At 41.4% G+C, this 25,355-nt stretch overlaps 2 protein-coding genes across 3 annotated transcripts; one reads left to right on the forward strand and one right to left on the reverse strand.

The window, feature by feature from the left end:
• The first annotated feature begins 2,820 nt into the window (after window positions 1-2,820).
• On the forward strand, window positions 2,821-13,915 carry LOC146577364 (uncharacterized). Its single transcript, XM_085267657.1, has 4 exons — window positions 2,821-5,927; window positions 12,053-13,321; window positions 13,647-13,809; window positions 13,893-13,915. Exons 1-4 carry the CDS (start codon window positions 5,784-5,786, stop codon window positions 13,913-13,915), a joined length of 1,599 nt encoding a protein of 532 aa, XP_085123783.1. The 5' UTR covers window positions 2,821-5,783.
• A 1,909-nt stretch (window positions 13,916-15,824) lies between these two features.
• On the reverse strand, window positions 15,825-24,888 carry LOC146577365 (uncharacterized). Of its 2 annotated transcripts, XM_085253630.1 has the most exons (8): window positions 24,449-24,888; window positions 23,319-23,437; window positions 23,048-23,236; window positions 20,573-20,716; window positions 19,479-20,480; window positions 17,949-18,107; window positions 17,406-17,501; window positions 15,825-17,328 (listed from the first exon to the last, which is right to left on the reverse strand). In XM_085253630.1, the coding sequence occupies exons 4-8, from the start codon at window positions 20,573-20,575 to the stop codon at window positions 17,008-17,010; spliced, it is 1,581 nt and encodes a 526-aa protein (XP_085109756.1). In that variant the 5' UTR covers window positions 20,576-20,716; window positions 23,048-23,236; window positions 23,319-23,437; window positions 24,449-24,888; the 3' UTR covers window positions 15,825-17,007. The 2 variants fall into 2 exon arrangements, with proteins under 2 accessions (XP_085109756.1, XP_085109747.1); XM_085253621.1 differs by having other exon boundaries at window positions 20,573-23,236.
• Between the last annotated feature and the right edge of the window lie 467 nt (window positions 24,889-25,355).

Raw genomic sequence — 25,355 nt, forward strand, 5'->3', positions numbered from 1 at the left:
CTAGACCCAGCTGGGGGAGCTACCCAGAGCTCCAAAGCTACCAGTCGACGAGCTTCCAAAGCTTCCAGTCGACGAGCTACGCTACCAGTCGACGAGCTCCCAGAGCTACCAGTCGACGAGCTACTTCCGCTATTTTAAATTCCCTGAATTCAAAATGCGCTTTTACGCAAGATTGTGTCAGTGTGTCTGTATCTACCTGGTCAGTGTCGCCGGGTCTGGTCCACCTCGATCGGGTCCCACCACCGTGGGTCGCTTTCTAAGACGTTGGCCAAGACCCGAATTTAACGCTCTTGGTCTTTTTCCACACACCTGGTGTGTGGGCTGTCGACAGGCGAACAACGTGGACTGGTCACGGAGATGGGACACGATGGAGGTGATCCGGCTGTCGAAGGACCAAGAAATGTTGGGGGAAAACTCTGTAAAAGACCCAGGAGAAATAAAGACACAATGAGACAAAGTTACTTTCTTTATCAAACGTGTACACGGGTGAGCTGCTAAGAACAACTCACACCATGCACAGTGGCTTGGTAATTTTTATAGGAAAGACAGTGAGAACAGGATAAGAAAATACAAAACAAATAAAATAAACAACTCCATATGTGGCGCTAGTCTCGTCAGCAGAGAGCTGGGAGAAGGCTGTGAGAGATAAAACAATCTAAAACAATATGTCCCAAAACAGTATGTCTTTGCTGGGAAAGTCTAAAAAGATTATTCTAAACTAATCTAACCATAGGCAAAGGGCAGACAAAAGGCATCTTTGTACATTTAAAAGAAGGTAAAGAAACATAGAATCATTTTTCCTGTAACAGACATAAAGACCTGGATGGCCGCTAACCTTCTGCTTCTTAATTCAGATAAAACTGAGGTTATTGTACTCGGCCCTGAAAATCTTAGAAATATGGTATCTAACCAGATTCTTACTCTGGATGGCATTACCTTGGCCTCCAGTAACGCGGTGAGGAACCTTGGAGTCATTTTTGACCAGGACATGTCCTTCAACGCACATATTAAACAAATATGTAAGACTGCTTTCTTCCATTTGTGCAACATCTCTAAAATTAGAAATATCCTGTCTCAGAGCGATGCTGAAAAACTAGTTCATGCATTTATTACTTCCAGGCTGGACGACTGTAATTCATTATTATCAGGATGTCCAAAAAACTCACTGAAAAGCCTTCAGCTAATCCAAAATGCTGCAGCAAGAGTACTGACAGGGACTAGAAAGAGAGAGCATATTTCTCCTGTTTTGGCTTCCCTTCATTGGCTTCCTGTTAAATCCAGAATTGAATTCAAAATCCTGCTCCTCACATACAAGGTCTTAAATAATCAGGCCCCATCTTATCTTAATGACCTTGTAGTACCATATCACCCTATTAGAGCGCTCCGCTCTCGCTCTGCAGGCCTACTTGTTGTTCCTAGAGTATTTAAGAGTAGAATGGGAGGGAGAGCCTTCAGTTTTCAGGCCCCTCTTCTGTGGAACCAGCTTCCAGTTTGGATTCGGGAGACAGACACTATCTCTACTTTCAAGATTAGGCTTCAAACTTTCCTTTTTGCTAAAGCATATAGTTAGGGCTGGACCAGGTGACCCTGAATCCTCCCTTAGTTATGCTGCAATAGATGTAGGCTGCCGGGCGATTCCCATGATGCATTGAGTTTTTCCTTTCCAGTCACCTTTCTCACTCACTATGTATTAATAGACCTCTCTGCATTGAATCATATCTGTTATTAACCTCTGTCTCTCTTCCACAGCATGTCTTTATCCTGTCTTCCTTCTCTCACCCCAACCGGTCGCAGCAGATGGCCGCCCCTCCCTGAGCCTGGTTCTGCCGGAGGTTTCTTCCTGTTAAAAGGGAGTTTTTCCTTCCCACTGTCGCCAAAGTGCTTGCTCATAGGGGGTCATATGATTGTTGGGTTTTTTCTCTGTATCTATGAAGCGCCTTGAGGCGACTTTTGTTGTGATTTGGCGCTATATAAATAAAATTGAATTGATTTAAATTGAATTGATGCAACAAACACAGCAGCTACTGATCCAAAATACTCAAAGCTTCATAGAACTGAAACCAACATTTATTTTTAGCTCCATTCTGCTGCTGATACAGACTTTAGGTTTCTGAACATTAAACTTGTTGCTGCCTTTTATAGTGTGTAACTTGAAGGCCCTGAGTACTTTCTCCCACACTGGAAACACTGGGATGATCACATTATTTGAACATTACCTAATAAGACTCAGGACAGACAGTTATGTTAAACTTTCCTAGCAGTCCTTCACAAACAGGGAACAGTCTGTCTATTCTCTCCATCTGTCAGCTGCTGCTGGCTCTTCCTCCTCCTCTTCCTCAGACACTGCTGAGTTTGTCCTGGTGGATCATCAGGGCTGCAAAGCCTCACAGATGATGTGCAGCAGTGGCTCCCTCAGTCTGTCCTCACTCTGGACACTTGCAGTCGTCACACATGGAAATCAAATGTGTGATGAGCTGCAGGATTCAAACACAAGTGTAACTTATAAACACATGTTCATACTTTTATTCCACAATCAGAGAAAAAGAAACAGAGAGAGAGTGCAGGACAGACAGGTGACAGTCTCAGGTGTACACACTGCTACACAACAGCACCAGAGAAGCAGGATTTAGTGTTTGTGTTATTACGAGTGTAAACAAGAAGAGTTCCAGATGGTGCAGTGGACACATGTGTGACTGCTGTGATTAAAGCATCTTTCTTTCAGCTTAACGAGTGAACCGTCAGCTCGTTCAAACACACGTTAAAGTGCGTTTGGCTCGACACCAGCGAACAGAGGCAGCAATATAACACAGCTAACATTAACAGTGCAGTGGATCCTGCTTGTGCCGTGATGTTCAGGACTGCAAACCGAGCAGCATCACTGACTTTCTGCTTGTTGTGTTTGTGGATATATGACTGACTTTAATTATCCACAAAATCATCACATTCTCTGTCAGATTAAGGTCGACTATTGAACGGCGTATATTTTAAAGGCTTTAAAACCAAGTTAACGCTGAAAGTACAAACATCACTAATGTCACATAACTCTGCCGACAAGGCATAGCTATGGCTATGAAATGCTCTTTGTGTATCACTTCTTCATTATGAAAGATGTCATTAATGCACTAGTAATGTCTCATCTGGAGTATTGTTCAATCATTTGGTCAGCAGCTAATAAGACAGATCTTAACAGACTTCAGTTAGTCCAGAATAAGGCGTCCAGATTAGTGTGAAGATGTTCATACTATACTAATATTGATAAAATGCATAATAACCTTTCTTGGCTTCCTGTACAGGCTAAAATATTCTATGGCTTACTTGTAGTTCTAAAAAAAAGCAATTCTATTAAACACACCACATTTATTCTGCTCAGCTGCAGTATCCAGATAAAATACATCATCATATTTTTTTTTTTTGTCCCGTTTGGATCTATAGCCATCAGAATTGTTGTCTTAAGGCCAAGAAAGATGCCAAGCGGATTTATTTTACCAAGTGGATCATCATGACCTTGCCATATTGGTCCATTTGATTGACCTTTATTATAATTATGAATTTATTTTATTTTCAGTTGCTACAAACGGGACAGACATGACTGTGCGATAGGACAGGGGGAAAGAATGAAAGAAAGAGAGGGAGAGAAAGAAAGAAAACCAAAGGGGAGAAGAGACTGTGAGAAGGGGGGGAAGAGAGAAAAAAAACAAACAAATAAAAAAACAAAACTCCTGAGTCACCTGTATGGAGAAAAAAAAACAGAGGAGAAAGCAAACAACAAAGAGCAACATAATAAGAAAAAAAAAGCACCATCACAATAAACTAGCTAGCAATAAATCTCCATGTAATGATCTGCTAGGGAGTGTGGGGAGCCACAGCCCTGTGCTCTATGGTATCAAGCAGGTATGGAGGAGATCAAAACTCCAGACATCCAGAGGCCCCCAGAACACAAGAGACCAAGGAAGACCCACAGAGGGGCAGCCGCACCACTGTCCCAGTAAGAGCTAAGGAGAGTCCCAGATGAGGGCTCACTCAGCAGCCGCGGAGCAGAAGCCAGGGGGAGTTGCAGCGACGCGTCTGTGAGGTCCGCCGGCAGCCAGCTGTGCCTGAGTGACCGAGCCCCAGGCCGAGAGGCTGGGGGCACCCCACCTCCGAAGTGGCCCGAGCGAGCCCCAATAAGCGGCCGCTAAGGAGTGAGCCGGTGTGTTCCCGGACGCCCACCCCCAGATACAAAGAACCACCAACGCACCGACACCTGAGGGAGTCCGCTACCGGCAGAGGAAGTGGTGGTGGGTGGAGATAGGCCTCCAAACCTTGGAGGGCCCGAGATGTCCCCAGAGAGGTGGCGTCTGATACCCAACCTGACATATAGACACAGACAATAATAATAATAATAATAATGGATACTTTATTGATCCCCATGGGGAAATTACTTGTTTTTCTCTGCATTTGACCCATTCACTCAGTGAAGCAGTGGGCAGCCCACTAAGCAGGCGCCCGGGGAGCAGTGTGTAGGGACGGTACCTTGCTCAGGGGTACCTCAGGGTAGCCGTTAAGTGGATTCGAACCGCCGACCTTCCGATCATGGGGCGACCACTTTACCTACTGAGCTAACCCTGCCCACATACAGGCACACACAGACACAAACATCTATTCCCACCCTCATGCTCTCATATGCACTTCACACTCAACCGACGTGGAGACAGACATAAAGAGACGCTGTACACACGATCACACTCCCCAAGCGTACTCTACAAACCGGGTCTAGGTACCCTTGCCCCTGGAGGGGGGAACTGCAGCACCCAGACCCAGGTGGTGTTACCCTTTTCCCTGCGGTGGGGAGAGGCAGACTGCCCCGACTCCGCAGCAGCAGGGAGGCCCCACACCCCAGACCGCAGTCGGACGGCCAACTCCTCCTAGCCCCCCCGCTCCAGCAGGCCGGAGAGAATGGGGGTGAGAGAAGACTCCAAACCGCTTATAGTAGTGTTGATGCATGTGTGTTCTAAGGTGCAATTAAAACCCAGGAGGGCATGGAGCTACCTGCCAGAGAGCAGCAGGTAAGCGCATAGTCCCTCCTGCTAGCCCTCAATGTCTACGTGTATTTAATATTGAGAGGTGGGCAACGATGCCAGGTGTGAGGTGTACACCCTGATGGTAACTTGGACTCCGTGTATCGTGCCCACCCCCAAGATCCTATATGTATGTGTAATGAGGGTGTGAGTAATGTGAATGTCTAAGTTGTGGGATAAAATTGAGGCAGAGGCAGCCAGAAGGGGACAGAGGGGGGTAGCCTCCTCTGCACCCTGGTGACATACCCCTACTCCAAGGCCCTGCATGTGTGGGTGGTTGTGGTGGAGCGGGAAGAGGGAGGCAGCTGGAGATGGGGAGGGAAGGAAGGGAGGGGCAGGTGACCCCTCCCTGGGGCCAGCTCCCCCACTGACCCCAGTAGGCACTCCCATACTCCGCGACCCACCAGGGAAAGGGGGCTCAGGCCCATCCAGACCGGGGCCCAGCGCAGCAGCGCCCCCCCGGCCCCACAGAGCCCGGGACAGTCCACCTAAACCCACCATAGAGAAAACTGCACCCACCCCACCATCCACTCATCTTCCAGACTACATGAGACAATAGACACCCAGGCTGAGATCTTCCTTCACTTCTCCTGTATCTCCCCCTCCTGCAGAGAGTTCCTGAGGAGAGGAAAGCTCCTGCAAGGTGTGACAATCTTCCCCACCGGTTGAAGAGCCCCACAGGTGGCTCGACACACCGGCAGCACCCTGCGCCAGGGATGGGCCCCCATGCACCCACCCGCCCACAACCCCGGCAACACACAAACCAGGACCCAAGGCCCCGAGGCCCGGCCAGGGCCCCGGCCCAGAGACGGCGCGCCCCCAGACCCTCACGCCCATCCCGGACCCACCCAGGGGCAGACAGGCTACCAGGTCAGTAACCCACGTCCATCAGCACAGACCCTCCCCTAGCCCCGCTGCACGCAGCCACGAGGAAATAGTCAGAAAAGCCCCCAACCGGACATGACCGCTACCCCGGGTTGAGCCCCCCAACGAAGATGCCTCCGGGGAAACCCCCGACGCCCTAAGCCTGTCCCTACCCCCACACCAATCACAACATTGAAGGCTGGACCAAACTATGACCCCCCACCCCCACTAGGTGATGGAGCTGATCAAAGGAGCCCAGAGCAATTGATCTGATGTGGTGGCAGAGGCTGTATCAAAACTAATGTAATCTAATAGATAATTTCTATATTGGTTAGAATTAAGATTGTTTTTATTTTTCCAGTTCATGAGGACAGTTTTCTTGGCTATGCATAGGGCAGGGAAAACCATATGGGCTATATTCTTTTCTGAAGTGACATTATCTAAGCTGCCCAACAAACACACTAAGGGGGAAGTTGGAATGTTACATTTCAGACACTTTGATAAGTCTTCACATATCTCGCGCCAAAACTTCTGCACTGGTGGACAGAACCAAAGAGCGTGAATGTAATTGTCTGGTGTATTGCTTTGACAGTATGAGCAGTTGTTTGAAGATGTAAAGCCCATCTTGAACATCCGATGACCTGTATAGTGCACTCTATGTAGTATTTTGTATTGTATTAATTGCAGACTGGGATTTTTAATCAATTTAAAGGTTTTTAAGCATACCTGAGACCAGAAGTTTTGGTCTATACTGACTGATAAATCTGCTTCCCACTTTGCAATAGGAAGTGATATTGATTCATCTAATTTAGAAAGTGTTCTGTATATTTTAGATAATAATTTGGGGGATTTAAGAGTAAGGAAATGTGCCGCACTTGGTGGTGTTTGTAATTCAACTTGACTGAGGTTGAATTTCTTTTTTATTATGGATTTAATTTGTTGATATTCTAAAAATCTTTTCTTGTTGATCCCATATTGTGCAACTAGTCTGTCAAATGGGATAAATTCTGTTCCCTCTAATATATGTTCTAAGTATTTAATTCCTTTACAACTCCATTCTGGGAAATTAATCATATTATTGTTTTGTAATATGTCAGGGTTATTCCAGATAGGTGTACGTTTGCATGGGATTAATGAAGACTCCGTTATTTTTAGAAACTCCCACCATGCTGTCAGAGAGAAGCTGATGTTGATACTTTTAAAGCATTCATGTCTTTTGATGTTTGAGCTAATAAATGGTAGGTCTGAAATCTCTAGATCCTTGCATAGTGCCTGTTCAACATCTAGCCAGGGCTCATCTAAGAAGGTATGTTTTGACCATTCTGAGATGAACTGAAGCCTGTTGGCTAAGAAGTATTGGTGAAAATTAGGCAGATCTAATCCTCCTCTATCCTTGGTTCTTTGTAGCGTTTTTAAGCTGATATGCGGAGGTTTATTTTTCCAAAGGAATTTGGAAATATATGAATCCAGAGATCTGAACCAATCTTGTGATGGTTTGTTAGGGATCATCAAAAATAAGTAATTTATTTTTGGCAAGATCATTTTTATAGTGGCGACCCTTCCCATGAGTGATATGGGTAAAGATTTCCATCTAGTCAGATCGCCTTCTACTTTCTTTAGAAGTGGGATGTGATTTAATTTAGTTAAGTCTGAAAGCTTAGGAGAAACATTAATACCTAAATGTTTAATATTTTCGGATTGCAGTGGGGCAGAGGAAGAATTATGGAAGGAGCAGTTAATGGGGAGAACTGTAGATTTTGGCCAGTTAATTGAATAATCTGAAACTCTTGAAAACCAGTTTATTAGAGTAATTACCTCAGAGAGGTTGGTTTGTGTGTTTTGCAGAAAAAGCAACACATTATCCGCATAGAGACTGATTTTATGCTCTATGTTCTTACATTTTATGCCCTTAATTGTTGTAGCCTGTCTAAATGCTGCTGCTAGAGGTTCGATAAAAATTGCAAAAAGTGAAGGGGAGAGTGGGCATCCCTGTCTGGTGCCCCTCAGGAGACAGAAGCTGGAGGATGTCTGGTCATTTGTTCTGATACGAGCTGTTGGGGAATTGTATAATATTCTTATCCAGTTTATAAAAGAGTTTCCGAAACCAAATTTGTGTAAAGTTGCGAATAAAAATTTCCAGTTAACTCTGTCAAATGCTTTTTCTGCATCTAAAGAAAATATTATGGTTTCGATGTTTTTATTGTATGAGTAGTCTATTAAATTAAGTAATCTACGAGTGTTTGTTGAGGAGTGCCGACCTTTTATGAAACCAGTTTGGTCAGGATGAATTAAGAGGGGGGTTATTTTCTCTAATCTCTTTGAGAGAGCTTTGCAGATTATTTTAAGGTCTACATTTAAAAGAGAAATTGGACGATAGCTTGAGGGAAATAAAGGGTCTTTGCCTGGTTTTAGCAGGAGACTAATGTTGGCAGAATTCATATTTGGTGGTAGTCTGCCATTTTCCTCGATTTCCTGCAACATGCTGTGGAATACTGGTGCCAGGATTGTCCAGAATTCTTTGTAGAATTCTGCAGGGAAGCCGTCTGGACCTGGAGCCTTATTATTGGGCATACTTATCAGGGCTTCCTGGAATTCACTTGGCGTCAGTGGCGAATCCAGTTCCATTGCTTGACTGTCTAGTAATTTTGGGAGAGTTACGTTGTCAAGAAACCGATCAATTTCATTTTTAGATGGGTTTATTTGTGGTGAGTATAAAGTTTCATAGAAATCCCTAAAAATGTTGTTTATTCTTCCAGGGTCATATATTGTGTTCCCCGATAAATCTTTAGCAGCACATATAGTTGTTTTTTCTTTATTTATTTTTAACTGGTTAGCTAGAAATCGGCCTGATTTGTTACTGTGTTCAAAATTCTGCAAGCGAAGTCTTTGTATAAGGAATTGTGGTTTTTTTTATTAATAGTTTCATTTAATTCTAGTTTTGTCTTGCATATTTTGTTCAATGTTTCCTGATCTTGGTCGCACGCATAGGCTTCTTCTAGTGATTTTATGTTTTTTTCTAATTCCTGAATATTTTTGTTTTCTTCTTTCTTTTTGTGTGATGAGAAAGAAATTATTTTACCTCTCATCACAGCTTTCCCTGCTTCCCATAGAACAGAAGCAGATATTCCGGGAGTGTCATTAAAGTCTAAATATGAAGTCCATTCCTTTTTAAAATATGTAATAAAGTCTTCATCTTTAAGCAGTGATGTATTAAATCTCCAGTTTTTACTTAGCGTAGTATTATTCTTGTGCATTAGTGTTAAAGATACAGGAGCATGATCGCTGACAGCTATAGGATGAATCTCAGTGTCTGAAATGTCACTCAGCAGTGAGCTGGTGACCAAAAAATAATCCAGACGAGAGTAAGAGTGATGAACATGCGAGAAAAAAGTATATTCCTTACTGTTGGGGTGAAGGGAGCGCCATGCATCGCGAAGGCCAAAGTCGCTCATATACTGTTTGATTATATTTGTGGATTGCCAATTGCGCTGAGTTCCTGTTGTGTTGAGCCTATCCATTTCTTCATTTAGTCCAAGGTTGAGGTCACCGCCAAGAATGAGTGTGCAATCAAGGTGTTCAGAGAGTGCACTAAAAAATCCGTGGAAGAATGAGGGTTCATCAACATTTGGACCATATATACTTACAATACATAGTTTTTTGTTCAATATTGATAGTTTAATAATTAGAAATCTACCCTCTGGATCTATAACTGTATCGAGTACTGTAAAATTAACATTTTTATGTATTAAAATTGCTACTCCCCGTTGTCTAGAATTATAACAGGCTGCAAACACGTTAGGAAACTCAGGTGTTTTAAGTTCGTTTAAACCTGTGACAGGTCTGTGAGTTTCTTGTAATAAAACATCTGCCTGTAGTTTTTTAAGCTGGTTAAATATCTTTAACCTCTTTCCTCTGGTGCCAGCTCCATTTACATTCCATGTGACAAACCTCAGCATGCCCATAATTGTGTGTGTATGTCGAATGATGTACGCTGGGTGTTTCGTTTAGACAGGTGGAGAGAGTGTGGAAACATCCCTTGTTTGTAAATAGAAAGAGAGAGAGAGAAAAAAAAGTGTGGTGAGAGGCTCCATAAGTCTGACTATGTGTGAATATTCACTAATATGAACAAGCGTGGCTTGCTTATGTGTCCTGCAAGTCTGTGCGTGCTGTGAGGCTGTTGTGAATGTGCTGCCGTTGAGCGGATGTGTTTGCGTGATCGTGGTGTGAAAATATGGAGGAAATAGAGGGTGTTGTTTGTAGGTGAGTGGGGAAGTAGGTGATCACAGCAGTGAAAGACAAGAGAAAGAAAGAAACCACATGAACTGTGAGCAACAACAAAAAAAAGAAACGAAACGGAAACATTCCAATTAAAGCAATGACGGAGGGTGACGGTGTTATATCTGCTATGACATCATATTGATATTACTAGGTTAAACCCATGTTAAAGGAGAAAGTGTGAATGAATAAGAAAAGAGTGTAGCGGGTTCTTATCTGGAGTGCAGTCAGTATAACCACAGTGTGGTGCCGGGGTCGCGGTACAGCTGTCCGTCCACGTAGAGCCGGTCCACGGCGATGACAGCACGGGAGCCTTTCTGGATGAAGCTACGTCGAACTGGGAACAGGACCTTGCGTCGTTCCAGGATCTCTTTGGGGAACTGGTCGTTCACGCTGAAGTCCGTTCCTTTCAGCTCTCTGCCGCGACTCTTCACCTGTTCCTTCTGTTTGAATTGCCCGAATTTGGCCACAATAGGCCGTGGTCTCCCGGTCCGCGACCTCACGCCCCCCAAGCGATGTACTCTATCGAAGTCGATGTTCTTTACGGTGTCCTCCAGCAGCATCAGGTGGATTTTGATGAAGCTTTTCACCTTTGCCTCCGCATCCTCTCCGACAGATTCTGGAATACCAGAGAACACAAGATTATCTCTCATGCTACGGGCTTGTAGATCGATAACGGACTCTTTTATTTTTTTATTTTCAATGTTTAGCTGGGTCACGTTATCGGTGAGAGATTTGACCGACTCCCGTAGCGTGGCATTTTCAGCGGCAAGCGTTTCCACCTGCTGCTGGCTGAATTCCAGGGATTCTCTCAGAGATTTAAATTCCCGGTGTAAAATCTCCACCAGGGCCAGCCTCGCATCGAAACTGGACAATCGCTTGTCGATTGACTCCAGGATGTCTGCGATGTCTTTGCCGGCAGGCGATGTTGTACCGGGGGAGTCTGCCGGGCGACATCTCTTCGATGACGGCGTCTCAATTTTGGTCGGGGAGGATGCACTGAGGGCCTTCTTCATTACTAGATCTTGAAAACAGCGGTCGATGTAATCTTGGAGAGTGTCTAAACTCTCCCCGTTGTCCTCCAGGGTGTTAGAGATGATAGAACAGATGTTGTTAGTTATATGACAATCGATTAGTATATTTGGTAATACTGAAGCTTGAAAAACCTTTGTTAAACTCTGTGCTACCATTTGCTTTTTTTTTATTCCGCCAAATCTCCGGCCTCTGACGTCACCTACAACATGGGTCGCTTACCTTACTCGTCACTCCGCTTACCTTACTCGTCACTTCCGTCACTTATTGATTGCTTATATTTGAACAATTGTGAAACCTCACTGTGGATGTAAGAGTGAAATTATGTGGATATCTTGAATCCACTTTATTGTGTAATATTTTATGTGAGTATTTGACGGAAGACGAGCAACATCTGTTGTGGAAGCTAACGGGGTTCCTTTAAAATAAACAAACATAGGATTTATTATCACTGAATAATTCTGTATAAATCTATACAAATTATAGAAATATGTAATAGGAAACAACAAAATAATCTAAATTATAAAATAATGTGTGTGTGTGTGTGTGTGTGTGTGTGTGTGTGTGTGTGTGTGTGTGTGTGTGTGTGTGTGTGTGTGTGTGTGTGCATGATTTTAGTGTTTGAACAGTCATGAATTATCTTTAACAGCAGGTTGGATGTAATGTGTTAGAACTACCAGCAGGTGGGGATAAGAGACCTTTAAGGTGTTTGGTGCCACGCTCCACCTTCAGGTTTAAAACTAGTGTTAATGGAGTTTGAAGGTTGAGTTTGTTCCACGACTGCATTTCACTCACTGCCTCTGTTTGTATCTCTGTCACTGCAGGACCAACATGGAGCCAGAAGTCAGCGCTCTCAGGAGGCCGACAAACCTCACAGAAGAAAGGGAGAGAAAAAACACACCTGTGACGAGTGTGGGAAGGGTTTTACTGTGAGGGCTAAACTAAAACAGCATCAGGTCATCCACACTGGAGTTAAAGCGTACAGCTGTGACGAGTGTGGGAAGGGTTTTACTGAGAAGGCTTCACTAAAACAGCATCAGGTCATCCACACTGGAGAGAGACCGTTCAGCTGTGACTTGTGTGGAAAGTCTTTTTCCTTGAAGGGTTACCTAAAAAAACACCAACTCATCCACAGTGGAGTTAAAGCGTACAGCTGTGATCAGTGTGGCAGAGCTTTTACTCACAGTAGCCACTTACAGAGGCATCTAGTTACCCACTCTGGAATTAAGCCATACAGCTGTGACGAGTGTGGGAAGGGTTTTACTGTGAGGGCTAAACTAAAACAGCATCAGGTCATCCACACTGGAGTTAAAGCGTACAGCTGTGACGAGTGTGGGAAGGGTTTTACTGAGAAGGCTTCACTAAAACAGCATCAGGTCATCCACACTGGAGAGAGACCGTTCAGCTGTGACTTGTGTGGAAAGTCTTTTTCCTTGAAGGGTTACCTAAAAAAACACCAACTCATGCACAGTGGAGTTAAAGCGTACAGCTGTGATCAGTGTGGCAGAGCTTTTACTCGCAGTAGCAACTTACAGAGTCATCTAGTTACCCACTCTGGAATTAAGCCATACAGCTGTGACGAGTGTGGGATGGAGTTTACTCTGAAGGCTTCACTAAAACAGCATCAGGTCATCCACACTGGAGAGAGACCGTTCAGCTGTGACTTGTGTGGAAAGTCTTTTTCCTGGAAGGATTCTCTAAAAAAACACCAACTCATCCACAGTGGAGTTAAAGCGTACAGCTGTGATCAGTGTGGCAGAGCTTTTACTCACAGTAGCAGCTTACAGAGGCATCTAGTTACCCACTCTGGAATTAAGGCATACAGCTGTGACATCTGTGGAAAAACTTTCAGCCGGAGAGGAAGCCGAAATACACACCTACGCATTCACACCAGACATGATGTGTACTGCTGTGAACAGTGTGGCAAACAGTTTACAACAGACTCAGTCTTACAACGACACATGTTTACCCACACTGAGGAGAGACCTTATCGATGTGACCTGTGTGAGAAGACTTTTAAAGCTCCACGTTACCTGAGAGAACACCAACAGATCCACACCAGAAAGAGACTCTACAAGTGCAGCTACTGTGAGGTATGTATTTATATTGTTATCTTGTCATTTTAGCCTGACTGTTTGGAACAACTCTGCTCATTAAACTGTGTTAGCATGTTAGCAATTCTACTGCATGGAAAAGCACCTCTGAGTGATTATTCAGATTTTCCTTTCAGTTATGATTTTAGTATTACTGTAGTATTATGGTGGTAGTATTGTAGTTATTGCAGCCCAGTAAACTGAGTGTGTTAACTGAAACAGTCAAATGTAGTTGGACGTCTGCAGAGATGCTCTTTATTTCAGGCGACGTTCAGGATACAAATGTTGAAGGACTGACTTACACTGTCTTTGTGTCTTTGTTTAGAAGCAGAGCGACACAGATGGATCCAGTTCTCAACCCTGTCATCACTGTGGTGGTGGGAAAGACTTTCATTGTGACCTCTGTGGAAAAACTTTCAGTCAGCAAAAGACCCTAAAACTACATCAACGTAGACACACTGGAGACAAACTGAAATACTGCAAAGAATGTGGGAGAAGCTTCACCACACCAAGTGAGTTAAAACGACATGAACTGATTCACAGTGGGGTTAAAAAGCACCTCTGTGATCAGTGTGGGTCATCCTTCACCACTGAAGGTCATCTTAAATCACACGAACGAGTCCACACAGGAGAGAAACCACACAAGTGCAGACACTGTGAGAGAAGCTTCTCACATTCAGGTCATCGTAACATTCATGAACGTACACACATGGAAGGAAACTACAGCTGTGACCAGTGTGACAAGAGCTTCAGGAATCTCAGTTCATACTCTGCACACAAACGATCCCACGTTACTAATAAACTGTTTCACTGTTACCAATGTGCCCAAACATTCACCTCATTGTCTGCTCTGTGCAAACATCAGCGCGATCACTCAGGGCTGAAATCACTCCCATCACTGGATCACAGTGAATCTGAAGACACAGAAAGATCCTCTGGTTTCTGTGTCAGACTCAAAAAGCTTGAGATCAGGCTCCACAGAGTTCAGATAGAATCATTTAAACTTGTGTTGAACTGAACTGGTTGCTGGGCTGAACTTCTACATAATACAGATCTACATGGGATCTTCTTTTCTGTTGTTTTACTGAGTCAGTTTTGTCCTTTTTTCTCTGTCCTGGTTTTGCTCGTCTGTAAATGATTGAAACTCAGTCAAATAGTTCATTGTTCTCCAGCAAAACGTTTTGGAAACTCATGTTTAACCTTTAAAACTCTGACATGTTTTAGCACACAAGGCTTCATCGGGGAGTTCACTCATGATTGGACCATGAGAACAAAGGTTTTTAGTTCTTTCAAAGAGAGTCTTGGAGATGTTTGATGTTTCTGTTTTTCTGAAACCACCTGAAAGAAAAACCATTTTTCTTGCTTTATGTAGTGTGGAAGTTTTTAATGTTTCTTCATCTGTGATGTTCTTGAATGTGTTTATGTGAAGATGGTACAAATAAACTGTCCTTTCAGCTTTAGCTCCTAATTTATTCATTATTTATGGATGTAGCACAGCAGCCGTCTCTTGATTAACACATGGAGGGCTCGGGATCTGATGGTGTCGTCTCCCTAATTTGCCCACTCAGTAAATCTCACTCATGGCCAAGAAATTGAAATAAACCTTGTTTCCCTGCTGGATAGTGATCCACTGTAACTCTGCTCCTCCTTCCTGTTTAGGATTTCTGTGGCTGAAGTAAAATTCCCTCCATCCATCACTTATCCCAGCTAACCCAAAGTGAAATAAAGTTTTGCTCGTCTTAAAAAAGCATTACAATAATGGGCATTACCAATGCAAACTGAATGATACAGAAGATGAAAGAAGAGACTTTGATCAGTTAATAAAGCTCATGATCTGGATTCATTGTGGCTGCTACACAGATACTTCTGGGTCACTTCTCTCAGTTAGGAACCTTCCTCACCAAACTGACTGTTGGACCACACCCCTGGTTTCATGAGAAATTGTTTCAGCCATGATTTCTCTTCCTGTATTTCAGAGTAAAGACTGAAGTGACAAATGGAAGCATGTTTAAAAAACACAATGTGAGAGACGTTGAGGTCCTTAGAAGTTACCCTGGGTTTTTCTGTCACCCTGCTAGATGTTACACACCTTGTTATTGGACTGATTTCTACTGCTGGACTACTCCTGCGGAGAGTAACAATACTCTTACTAATTAGCTCCCTTTCACAGCTTTGGGGATATTTATTTTTGTGTTTGCAGCGCTGTGAGCCAGAACAGCGAGAGAAAAATCTGCAACAGCGACGAGCCGAATGCTTACGTGAATCGCAGCAGCTGCACATGTGCTACGCTGAATTAGAGGATATCTTTGCTCTGGATTTCTATTTCTACTTTTTCATTTCTATATGATTCTTCTTGCATCTAAACAAAGATGATTCAATTTGCTAAATGTTGATGGCTCTTCGTGCTCAGGTGTAAATGAGACGTAATATTTGCTCTTGGTTTGGTTCTCCTGTACAGAACCTTGCAGTACAACAGAAACCTAAAAACATTATTTGTACACTGTAAAAAAAAAAACGTTGCTAAAACTTAAAAACTCAAGGCAACCGACTGCATTTACGTTTTTAGGTTCTGATGGATAACTTATAATTTCAAGTTTAGGAGATAAGTTGCTTTAGCTAATGTTTTTGTGTTGACAAAATTAATAATTGTCCTTTTTCTCAACTCATATTTTATTGTTTTTGCAACGTATTTCCTAAAGTTTACACAAGGTATTAGTTTTAGTTTCGGCAACGTATTTCCTAAAGTTTACACAAGGTATTAGTTTTAGTTTCGGCAACGTATTTCCTAAAGTTTACAAAAGGTATTAGTTTTAGTTTCGGCAACGTATTTCCTAAAGTTTACAAAAGGTATTAGTTTTAGTTTCGGCAACGTATTTCCTAAAGTTTACACAACATATTTTTTTTTGTTTTGCCAATCAATTTCCTAAAGTTTAGAAAAAGTATCTTTCATAGTTTTCATGAGGTGCTCCCTGTTGTACCAATGAATGTTTACACAGTTGATTTTCAAATAACTTTGTGTTCAAACACAACTGCACCACTGACAATGTTGACTTTTGAGATCAGCCATTTTTAACATACTGACAACATTCAGCCACAAATAAAGTCCTTCCAAAAACACAAAAAAAGTCAAATTTTTGTAACAAATGTTACTCATCCAATTTTAAAGGTGGTGTTGTCAGACAGAATATCAAACCTATCTTGATAGATAGTCACTAACAAACGGATTCAAAACATCAGATGGCAGGATGTGAACAACTTCTATCTGGTTTCCATACAGCAAACAACTTTCAAACAAATTTTTCCACCACTTGTCTTTTAATAGTAATCAACACTCCAATTTCCTGTGAAGTTCAGTATCGCGCCACATTTGTTATAAAACTAATACAAATGTACCTAAAACCAGATTATAAAATTTTTTTAAAACAGCTCAAGTTAGAATAAAACCTTTCAACATTTTATAATAACATGTTATACATGAAATCTGCAATCAGTCATGCAAGCCACATTAAGTAAAGTTAGAACAGAAGACATTGATTCAGAACTTTCTGCACCTTAGTTTTCTTAAAGACAGAAATGAACTTTTTTCAGAGCAACTTGCCACAAAACCCAAAAACTGTAAATCAAAACAAATTGCTGCATTCTGTTTTACACAAGTTGTATTTGAGTTGAACATGTTGTCAAATAGGTTAGACTTTGGTTAAGAGCTTGGTTTTGAAGCTTCTTATCCTCTGGGAACAGGTAGATGTCAACTCCATAAAAATGTGTTGCACAGCTTCAAATGTGTACTTGAGTTCTTTGGGAAACTCCATGTTGAGCCCATAAAGTAGGCCAAACAAGTAGGCAAAGGCAGTGGGAAGGTCTGGCAGATCATCAAGAATAATGTCCTCTTCCAAAACAATGGCAGTGTTGACCACTGTGGACTGCGAGTTGGGTCCCACGTAGTCCTCCAGAACAGTGAGGATGCCCACCGTAACACCTCGGGTTGCCCTCTCAACTGGATCTGTATCCTATGCAAAATAAAAACAACAGTACATATAAGTCTCTGAAAACCAAAACTGAAGATTGAGTAGATTTGCATACTCACCAGACATGTTAAGAAGAGTTTGGTCTCGTCGTCGCGAACAAATATCGGTAACCCTTCCAAACTGATGGTTCGTCGATGCTGGACTATGTTTGAGACCTAAAACAAGGAAATCAAATAAGACTCAGTCTCATTTATAAACCTACCATTTTGTTTTTAAAACACATTAAGTGTTGTTGCTCAAAATACAGCCTTAAGAAATAAGATGTTGAAATGAGTTATTACAGATAATTGGTCATGTTTTTGTCAGATTTTTTTTATTTATTTATTTTTTAAGTAATTTTGATGTGCAACAAATGTAGCACACTTATTACAACATTTATAACAAAAAGTGCCATGAGTGGGATGAGAGTTGAACTGTCTGTCATGACCTGCAATCTGCCAAACACAGCGCTGCTTGTTAGCTTATAATCCCATTCAGGACACACTTTTTGAAAACTAACAATTTTTACATCAATTTAGTAAATATTTAATAAAGTATCTTTCGTTACAGTGGGAACTTCAGGTTCCTCATAAACCAGACACAAATACATTTTTATATATTACCTGTTCATCAAACTTCTGCAACAGGGAATCCATGTCATTGTGGAAAGCAGCTTTTCTAATTCGATACAGCTTAATCAGCCGAAGTGAGTAAGTGTCGAGGGCAGTCAAGAAGGTCCCCATGAGATCCTTGGTGGTAATGCGTGAGAATTCCGCACAAATCTACAAAGCAACAAAAAAAATATAGAAGAAAACTTTTAAAGGTACATTATATAAAAATCACATTGTTTTCAAATTTGGTTAAAAGAGCTTAATTTCAAAACATTTAGTCTCGGTTGATCTATTGGTCAGGCCTTGATTGGATTTTTTTTTTTTCCTTTAGTGGTAGTGGTGGTACAAATTATAACTGACGTATTAAAAAAAACAAAAAAAAAAAACCCAAGAAAAATCTGATCGGCAGATCTTACAGTAAGTCTATAGAATACCTAATCAAATGTTGATAAGACAAAATAATGGTTTCAATTGTTACAGGATTCATTGCAGAAAAGAAATAAATCAATAAATTGTATTTTAAATTCATTGAAAAAATTCCATTAATTTTATAGTTATGTAGGAATGAAGTAAGAATAACATCCTGTGGTCAAATTTGTATACTTTCATAACACGTAAGTGACTTTCTCAATCCTGTTCTGTGAGTTTCATGGCTGTTGCCTGCTAAGGGTCAGCACCAAAAGATTCTAGATGCCCAGTGAAGACACGTCATTGCGGCGACCGTGGTTCAGGGGGTTGGGAAGCTCATCTGTAACCGGAAGGATGCTGGTTCTATCCCCAGCTCTCTCTGTCCTGGTCGTTGTGTCCTTGGGCAAGACCCTTTACCCTACCGCTTACTGGTGTTGGCCAGAGGCGCGATATGGCAGCGTCACTTCTGTCAGTCTACCCCAGGGCAGCTGTGGCTACAACTGTGGTTTCCCTGCACCGATGTGTGAATGTGAGAGTGAGTGAGTAGTGGAATTGTAAAGCGCTTTGGGTGCCCAGAGAAGAGCGAAATAAAAGCAATCCGTTATTATACACAGCAAGTTGACAAGTAAATAGATTTCACTTCAATAGTTGTTGGTAATACCAAAATTAGCTTCATATTTTTAGAGCCAAGTATTTTTTTTATATTTTACCACTAGCATTGTTAGCTCATCGCGAGCCTTCAACCTTTTCTACAAGATATTGGAGTGATACAAACAGATGCTTTTAAAGGTCCTATATCATGTAAAATCAACTTTTTGGAGCTTTTAAACACATTTTAATGTTATTTCCTTAGATTAAAAACCCTCCAGAGTGGTTTTTGGCTTAATTCAGGCATTTCTTAGTTGTCTCAGTGAATCCTTTCCCCATAACCGTGGCTCAGCTCTCTCTTGCAAAACGACTGACTCGTAACATTGGGATTAAAATTTCTTTCTAACAACTCCAAATGCCTTGAAATTTTTCTGGGTGAATAAATGAACGTTTTCCATTTTAGAAATAAGACCACACTGGGGAAAAAGGGAAGAAGAAAAAAAAAAAACGGAAGTTTTCCTTTAAATATTTAAGAGATTATCTTACCTGTTCTTTCAAGAAGAGAGCTGGCCATCTGAGCTGCATTTCCTTGACCAAGGGCTGCATCTCCACAACTTCTTTCCTCCTGAGAGAGAATGTGATGTCCATCTTTTGGGTGATGAGTGCCATGTTCTTATCCCTCTTCTTCATTTCATCTTCCAAAATGCATCTTTCATTTTCAAGAGACTCATCATTGTAGTTTTCTGGGCCATCAGGGATAAAGTTGACTTCACCTCGCTTTGGTTTCTTTAAGGAAAATCTATTTGAGCCACTGTCATCTTCTTCCCCTCTTCTTTTTCGATTGACTGCAACTTCACTACATCCAGCTTTACTTAGCTTGGAACGGTAGTTGCCAAGCTTGAACTTAATGCTTGTTGCCCAACCATCATATCCTGTGCCATTGCCAGGCTCTTTGAGGCAGGGATGTTTGGAAACTAGCTCCTGTGCAACAGATGTTATTTCATTCTTGTCAGGGTACGCTTTGATTGCAAACATTTCTTGTGCCAACTTGTCTAGAATTTCCATCTTGATGTCTCTTGTTACACTTAAATTTGCCCCTGCTTTCTCATATACCTCATTGCCCTTGCGAAGTTTTAACGCTACATCATAGGAAAAGGTTGGGATAGGAAATGGATTTGGCCACTGTGAAGTGCTACGCATGTAGGTCTTTGTGGATGAGGATGGGCTGAAAGAAGATGCTGAACTCACACTGGCTGTATCAATAGATGAGATAGCGCTATGATCAGATGGAGTCTGTGGTGGCGAGGCTGATGCATTTTCCTCCCAAATGAGGTGCAACACTGCCCGTCCAGCAGGTAGCTCCTTAATATCCATCAGGTTGCAAAGTGCGTTCCCAAAATCTGGGTCTTCATATTGTATTGCAAAGTCACCTTCAAGTCCAAGCTTTGCTTGTAGTTCATCTTGAAGCTGCTTCACAGATTCTGGAACAGTGGACAGTTGGATTTTTCTGATAAGTTTTGGACTGACGTGGACTCGCAGTAACAGGGCCTGTGAAGACAAACCAAAAAAAAAGGGCGCAATTCTAAATAATTGACAAATTCAAAGTAATCAACTGAAAACTATTTATGAATAATACATACCATCACTTTCAATGCAGGAGGCACGTAACAGGTGTCACCATCAGTTGTCCATCTACGCAGTATTCAGCTAAAGGGTGGTAATCATTCAAATCTTCTGGGTCAAGTATTTCCAGATCTTTGTAGCTGCTGTCAAGCCGATATGATCTGTAGTGTTCCATAAACCAAGAGGAGAGCTTTGTAGCAACAAATGACACTTTCCCAGAGTCTACCAAAATGTTCAGTATCTTGTAGAATTCAGGTAGTCCACTCAGTTGTCCTGATGAAATGATCATGCCTTTAACATACTGGGTCCCATACAGATAAACACATTTAGCAAATGACACAGCTTTTACCTGTGGATATTTCAGTTTCAAGCACTTCTGAAGATTTTCATTCAAGAAACAGATGTCAACTGTGTCAATATTATCAACATGCAGACTTGGTTTAAAAAGACTGTGACCATCTAACAAGTATGCCATCATTTGTTGATGCTTTGAAGAAAGTGTTAGTAGTATATTCTTAAAACATTGGACATCATGCACAGTTTTCTTGAAAAAGTTGTGCTTAGATTCAAATCGAATAGTCCACAAATCAACTAAGGGACCAAAACAACGCACAAGATGACTATAATGTTCAATATAGTGGTGTTTTGGCTTCAAATTAAAATCAGGAAAAGTCTCTATCAGTAATCGTCGATGATCCAATATTTTGGTGTCCAAGTATGACAATATTTCTTCTGATAGAGTTGTCGAGACAACAATTTCAACAAGCTCCTTAAGGTCCATCAATACTTCCCATGATGGCTCATGTTCTGGTATACGGGTCCCAATGATAAAAGGCAGCAAACGCAAAAGTGTCCAGTTTTCATGTCCATTGCCACTCACTCTTCCTGTTCCAAAACTGGCTTTTGTAATTTGTTGTGGCTTGTTGAGATTATCAGAGAATTTATATGGAAATGATTTTATACGTTTGTTTAATCCTTCAAATGTAATAAAACCCTTTCTGATTAAATCTTGAAGACACAAACACAATTCCACAGGGACAACACCTTCAAAGAAATCATGTAATATATCTGGAGGAAATCCAGTGACTGGATGAAAATAGGACAACGCACTTAAGGCACAGGAACCTTTGACACCACACACACTTTGTCTTTGACCATCCTCAAGCTCTTCTAGAAAAATGTTATGCTGTTCCACAGTTCTTAATGGAAATTCTGTAGGATCAAGAGCTGCAATCTGATGTTTATCAATACTACAAAATCGACAAAATTTGTCGACATTAAAGGACTCCAAAAAGCCTGCAAGGCTGTGAGCCCCAAGGTTATCTGCACAGACACAAAATACAGTTCCCTTTAAAAAACTATTTAAAGATTCAACATACACCCCTGTGCTTTCAAGACATTTTAAATCCTCAATGAGTGGATAAAGAAAAGCATCATACCCAAACTGTTTAACGTCTACACTTTTACCAAGAAGAGCAAGCTGTATTGAGTGTAATGTAGAACGAAACCTTGCAGATAAGTTGAGTACAACCCAATAGACAGCAGTTATTTTATGAATTTTTCGAGATGTTCCTAAAGGGTTGCATATTTCAAAGTCGTCAATATACAAAGCTAAACTAATGCAAGTATCTTGCAATCCTAAAAGCTTGTTGTTTTTGAAATACTGCCCATCTCTAAATGATCTGTAACCTTCACTAATTTCTTTATCAAATGCTAACTTTTCAAAGAAACTTTTCTCTTTCAATAAGTTCTCCAAGACCTGGTTTACTGAGACATAAACAAATGTATTTCTAGTTCTCGCTTTGTAGATGTACTCTGTAGGCTCAATTACATGAAAATTATTCTTGAAATAAATATTTCTCTTGTAATCAGTAGATAATGCACCTTTTGGTTCTGTTGAGATAATTAATGGGTTGGTTTTGAAAAGTGCATCATTTATATTTTTAATTACATCATCATCTGCCTCAATGTTCTGTTCAGCAAGCACCTGTTTGATTCTTTGAAATGAATGAACCTGAGAAAATTTTAAAATGTCACTAATTTCCTCAATAATTCTCTGCAAAGCACTTTTAGAAACATGTAACAATGTTTGCATGCATAGAAAAAGTCTAGCTATTTTATGTTCAAGACATTGGTAATCTACAAACTCATTGTCCTCTTTATCACTTGATGCTACACCTGAACCACTTGGTAATGTCTCTGGCTCCTGAGAGGTATTTAAGGATTTATCAGGGGAGCTACTTTCACTAGGACATGCATTTGCATGAGAAATCAGTCTAATACAGTTTTTTATATCTTTTGAGTTTTTGTGCTTTCTGCTTGTGTGTGACGTAAAGGTTGTTAAATTGTTGGTAGCATAGTCACATTTTTGGAAAGGACAGGATACAGTCTGATTTTTTTTTAAGTGCCTTAAAATATGTGAAATAAATGTATGCTGTGAGCAGTTTTCCTTAAATTCACAAAAATCACAAAAAAATGTTGAGATCTCCTGCCTTTTCTTAGCCCTGTTGTGTGATCTGCTAAGGTGAGACTTCAATGCCCCTCGTGTCCTGAACGAACAGACGCAGTCACTGTAAACACAGGGCAAATGAAATCCTCTTCTATGTCGTAGCTGGTGATGTCTTAAGAGTACTTCTTGGCTTGAACAGACAAAAGAGCAGAACTGGCACTGCATACAAAAGCTATAATGAGAAGAGAGGAGAGGACAGTGTCAACAATTCAAAAGAAACCTGAATTAATCTCAAATTACCAAAGTTACATTACCTGATAATGTGTTTGGGGCGGGGGGCAGGCACTCCTGTTCTGATTCCTCTCCTTACCAACTCCTCATCAGTCCCTCATAAATCAGGACAAGCAGTGGTCTGGAGTTGGCTTTTAATTCTCTAAATAAATAAAAATAGCAATTAGTTTTAAAATAAAATACCAGCTTCCTGACATTACTTAAGAATTTTTTTCTCCTGTCCTAATTTTTTTGGCTCACTAAAGTGAGCTGATTCTGCCTTGTAAAATGCCATGTGAAACACAGTAAAACAAATAATTTACAAAACATACATTACATCAAATGTTTAATTTATTTAATTTATTATTAACAAATTGTATTCTACATGGAATGCACCAACAGTATACTGGGATGTATTATGTAAGCCAAGGATAATTTTGTGTGATTGGTTTTACAACTTAGAATGACAAACATTGGATTGAGAGTATGAGTGGGATAAAACTCCTGAAGCATCTGTTTAAATTATCAGTGCATTTATTAATGGTGCTCCATAAATAAACCAAAACAATGTTGTTTTGTGCATAACAAAAAGCTCACAATTGTGCAGTCAAAATGTAAAATAAAAGATGCTGAGCATAATAACAAAGACAGATTTTGCAGCTGCTCTGTTTCCAAGTTCTACTGCGCAACTGACAGCCTGGAGTTTGAAATCCTCTTTGTAACCGTGTCTCTTACAGGTGCCATTTATGGTCCTTACACGCATAATATGGTAATATTACGTTGAAGCAGAGTACGTATCACTCTGCGAGGCTCCTCGGTAGCCGTAATGCTCCAACAATCCATCAAGCAGTGCAGCTTCATAGCTTACCAAAGTCGTACCAAAACATTTTTTGACATATTTTTTTAAGCTGTGTACCACATAAAATTGGTTCGAGGTCAGTAAGCACAACCAGAATTCATACATAAGGCAGACTGTCGATTTTTGAGATGAAAGGATTTTAGGCCGTGCGTCAACGCGTTAGCCCGGTTAGCTCACTAACGCCACCCAGCCCCACGCACGGGGTGATCCGCGGTAACTAGTTAACGGAGATTTGCCCCGTTAATGCAGTTATGGCATTAACTTTACGCTGACAGTACTAAAATAGTAATCTTCAAATGTTTTCTTTTTACCGACCAGCTCCTCTTTGATAGCTGCCGTGTCCATCTTGTCGTTGCCTGCAGGTGAAGCGATGGGGGAGGGGGAGTTGTGTTCAGTGAAGGAGAGAGGCGGAGTAACACAGCGTAGAGACAAAAGTGGACGAAAGAGAGGCAAACTTGCGGCTCCACGAGTATAATGATAATGTAGACTATATCGATATAAACTATATTGTCACATCTCATATTTCATTTAGTGGAGCTCGCTGGCCATGAGGACTCCACCACCCCGTTCACACAGAAACTAAAGCACACATTTTATTGGCTAGATGTGATTCGAACAAATTAAACGACATGGCAGCAGGCGCCCCCGAACTTTATTTTATTTTATTTAAATAGCGGTGGGGGGTTGCTGCCGTTGGTCATGAGTGAGCCAGCCTATTTTGTTTCGTTCGGTGGTATGGCGGCCACAGACTGCACTTCATGAAATACGCATAGGGGGTGTCGCGGAGGCTTGTCAGATATGAGCGCGACTCTTTAGTAGCGAAGTTTGTCGGATTTTCATTGTTTTGTGACATGGCACGTAGTTTGTGACATGGAATCTTAAATGATATAGTAAACACATACCCATAAGCCACAAGGCTTCTTAGCCAAGAAAGTAATGCTATGCTAAGTTTCGGAAAAATACGAAGAACTTCAGTTGTGATATTTCTAACAGACAAATTGAGACTGTTCAAACATATACTGTCTGATATAATAAAAGAAACATTACTTGCCTTTAGAAACTTGAGATGAACAGCTCCTAGCCTCACGTTCTCATTAAGGCAGACGGGCAGGTGGCTTTCAGTCCTTGCAAAAGCGCAAAGTAGACCCCGTAGCATCCAAAAATATGAGATGCGCATGCGTACTCAGGCACAGAAAGGCGCCAACAGCTTCAACTCATGTAA

This window comes from Mchenga conophoros, linkage group LG3, assembly GCF_057382185.1.
Source record: "Mchenga conophoros isolate Kocher_MC1m ecotype Shallow Benthic linkage group LG3, M_conophoros_male_GT1.1, whole genome shotgun sequence".
NCBI lineage: Eukaryota > Metazoa > Chordata > Actinopteri > Cichliformes > Cichlidae > Mchenga > Mchenga conophoros.

Coding starts and splice junctions, on each gene's coding strand:
- LOC146577365 (XM_085253630.1), bottom strand. Junction 17,502..17,948: donor TGCAGAAGTTTGATGAACAG/GTAATATATAAA, acceptor TCCTTGTTTTAG/GTCTCAAACATAGTCCAGCA. Junction 17,329..17,405: donor AACTCTTCTTAACATGTCTG/GTGAGTATGCAA, acceptor TATTTTGCATAG/GATACAGATCCAGTTGAGAG.
- LOC146577364 (XM_085267657.1), top strand. CDS start 5,784: ATGCACCCACCCGCCCACAACCCCGGCAACACACAAACCAGGACCCAA. Junction 5,928..12,052: donor AGGGGCAGACAGGCTACCAG/GTCAGTAACCCA, acceptor CTGTCACTGCAG/GACCAACATGGAGCCAGAAG. Junction 13,810..13,892: donor ACTGAAATACTGCAAAGAAT/GTGGGAGAAGCT, acceptor CTCTGTGATCAG/TGTGGGTCATCCTTCACCAC.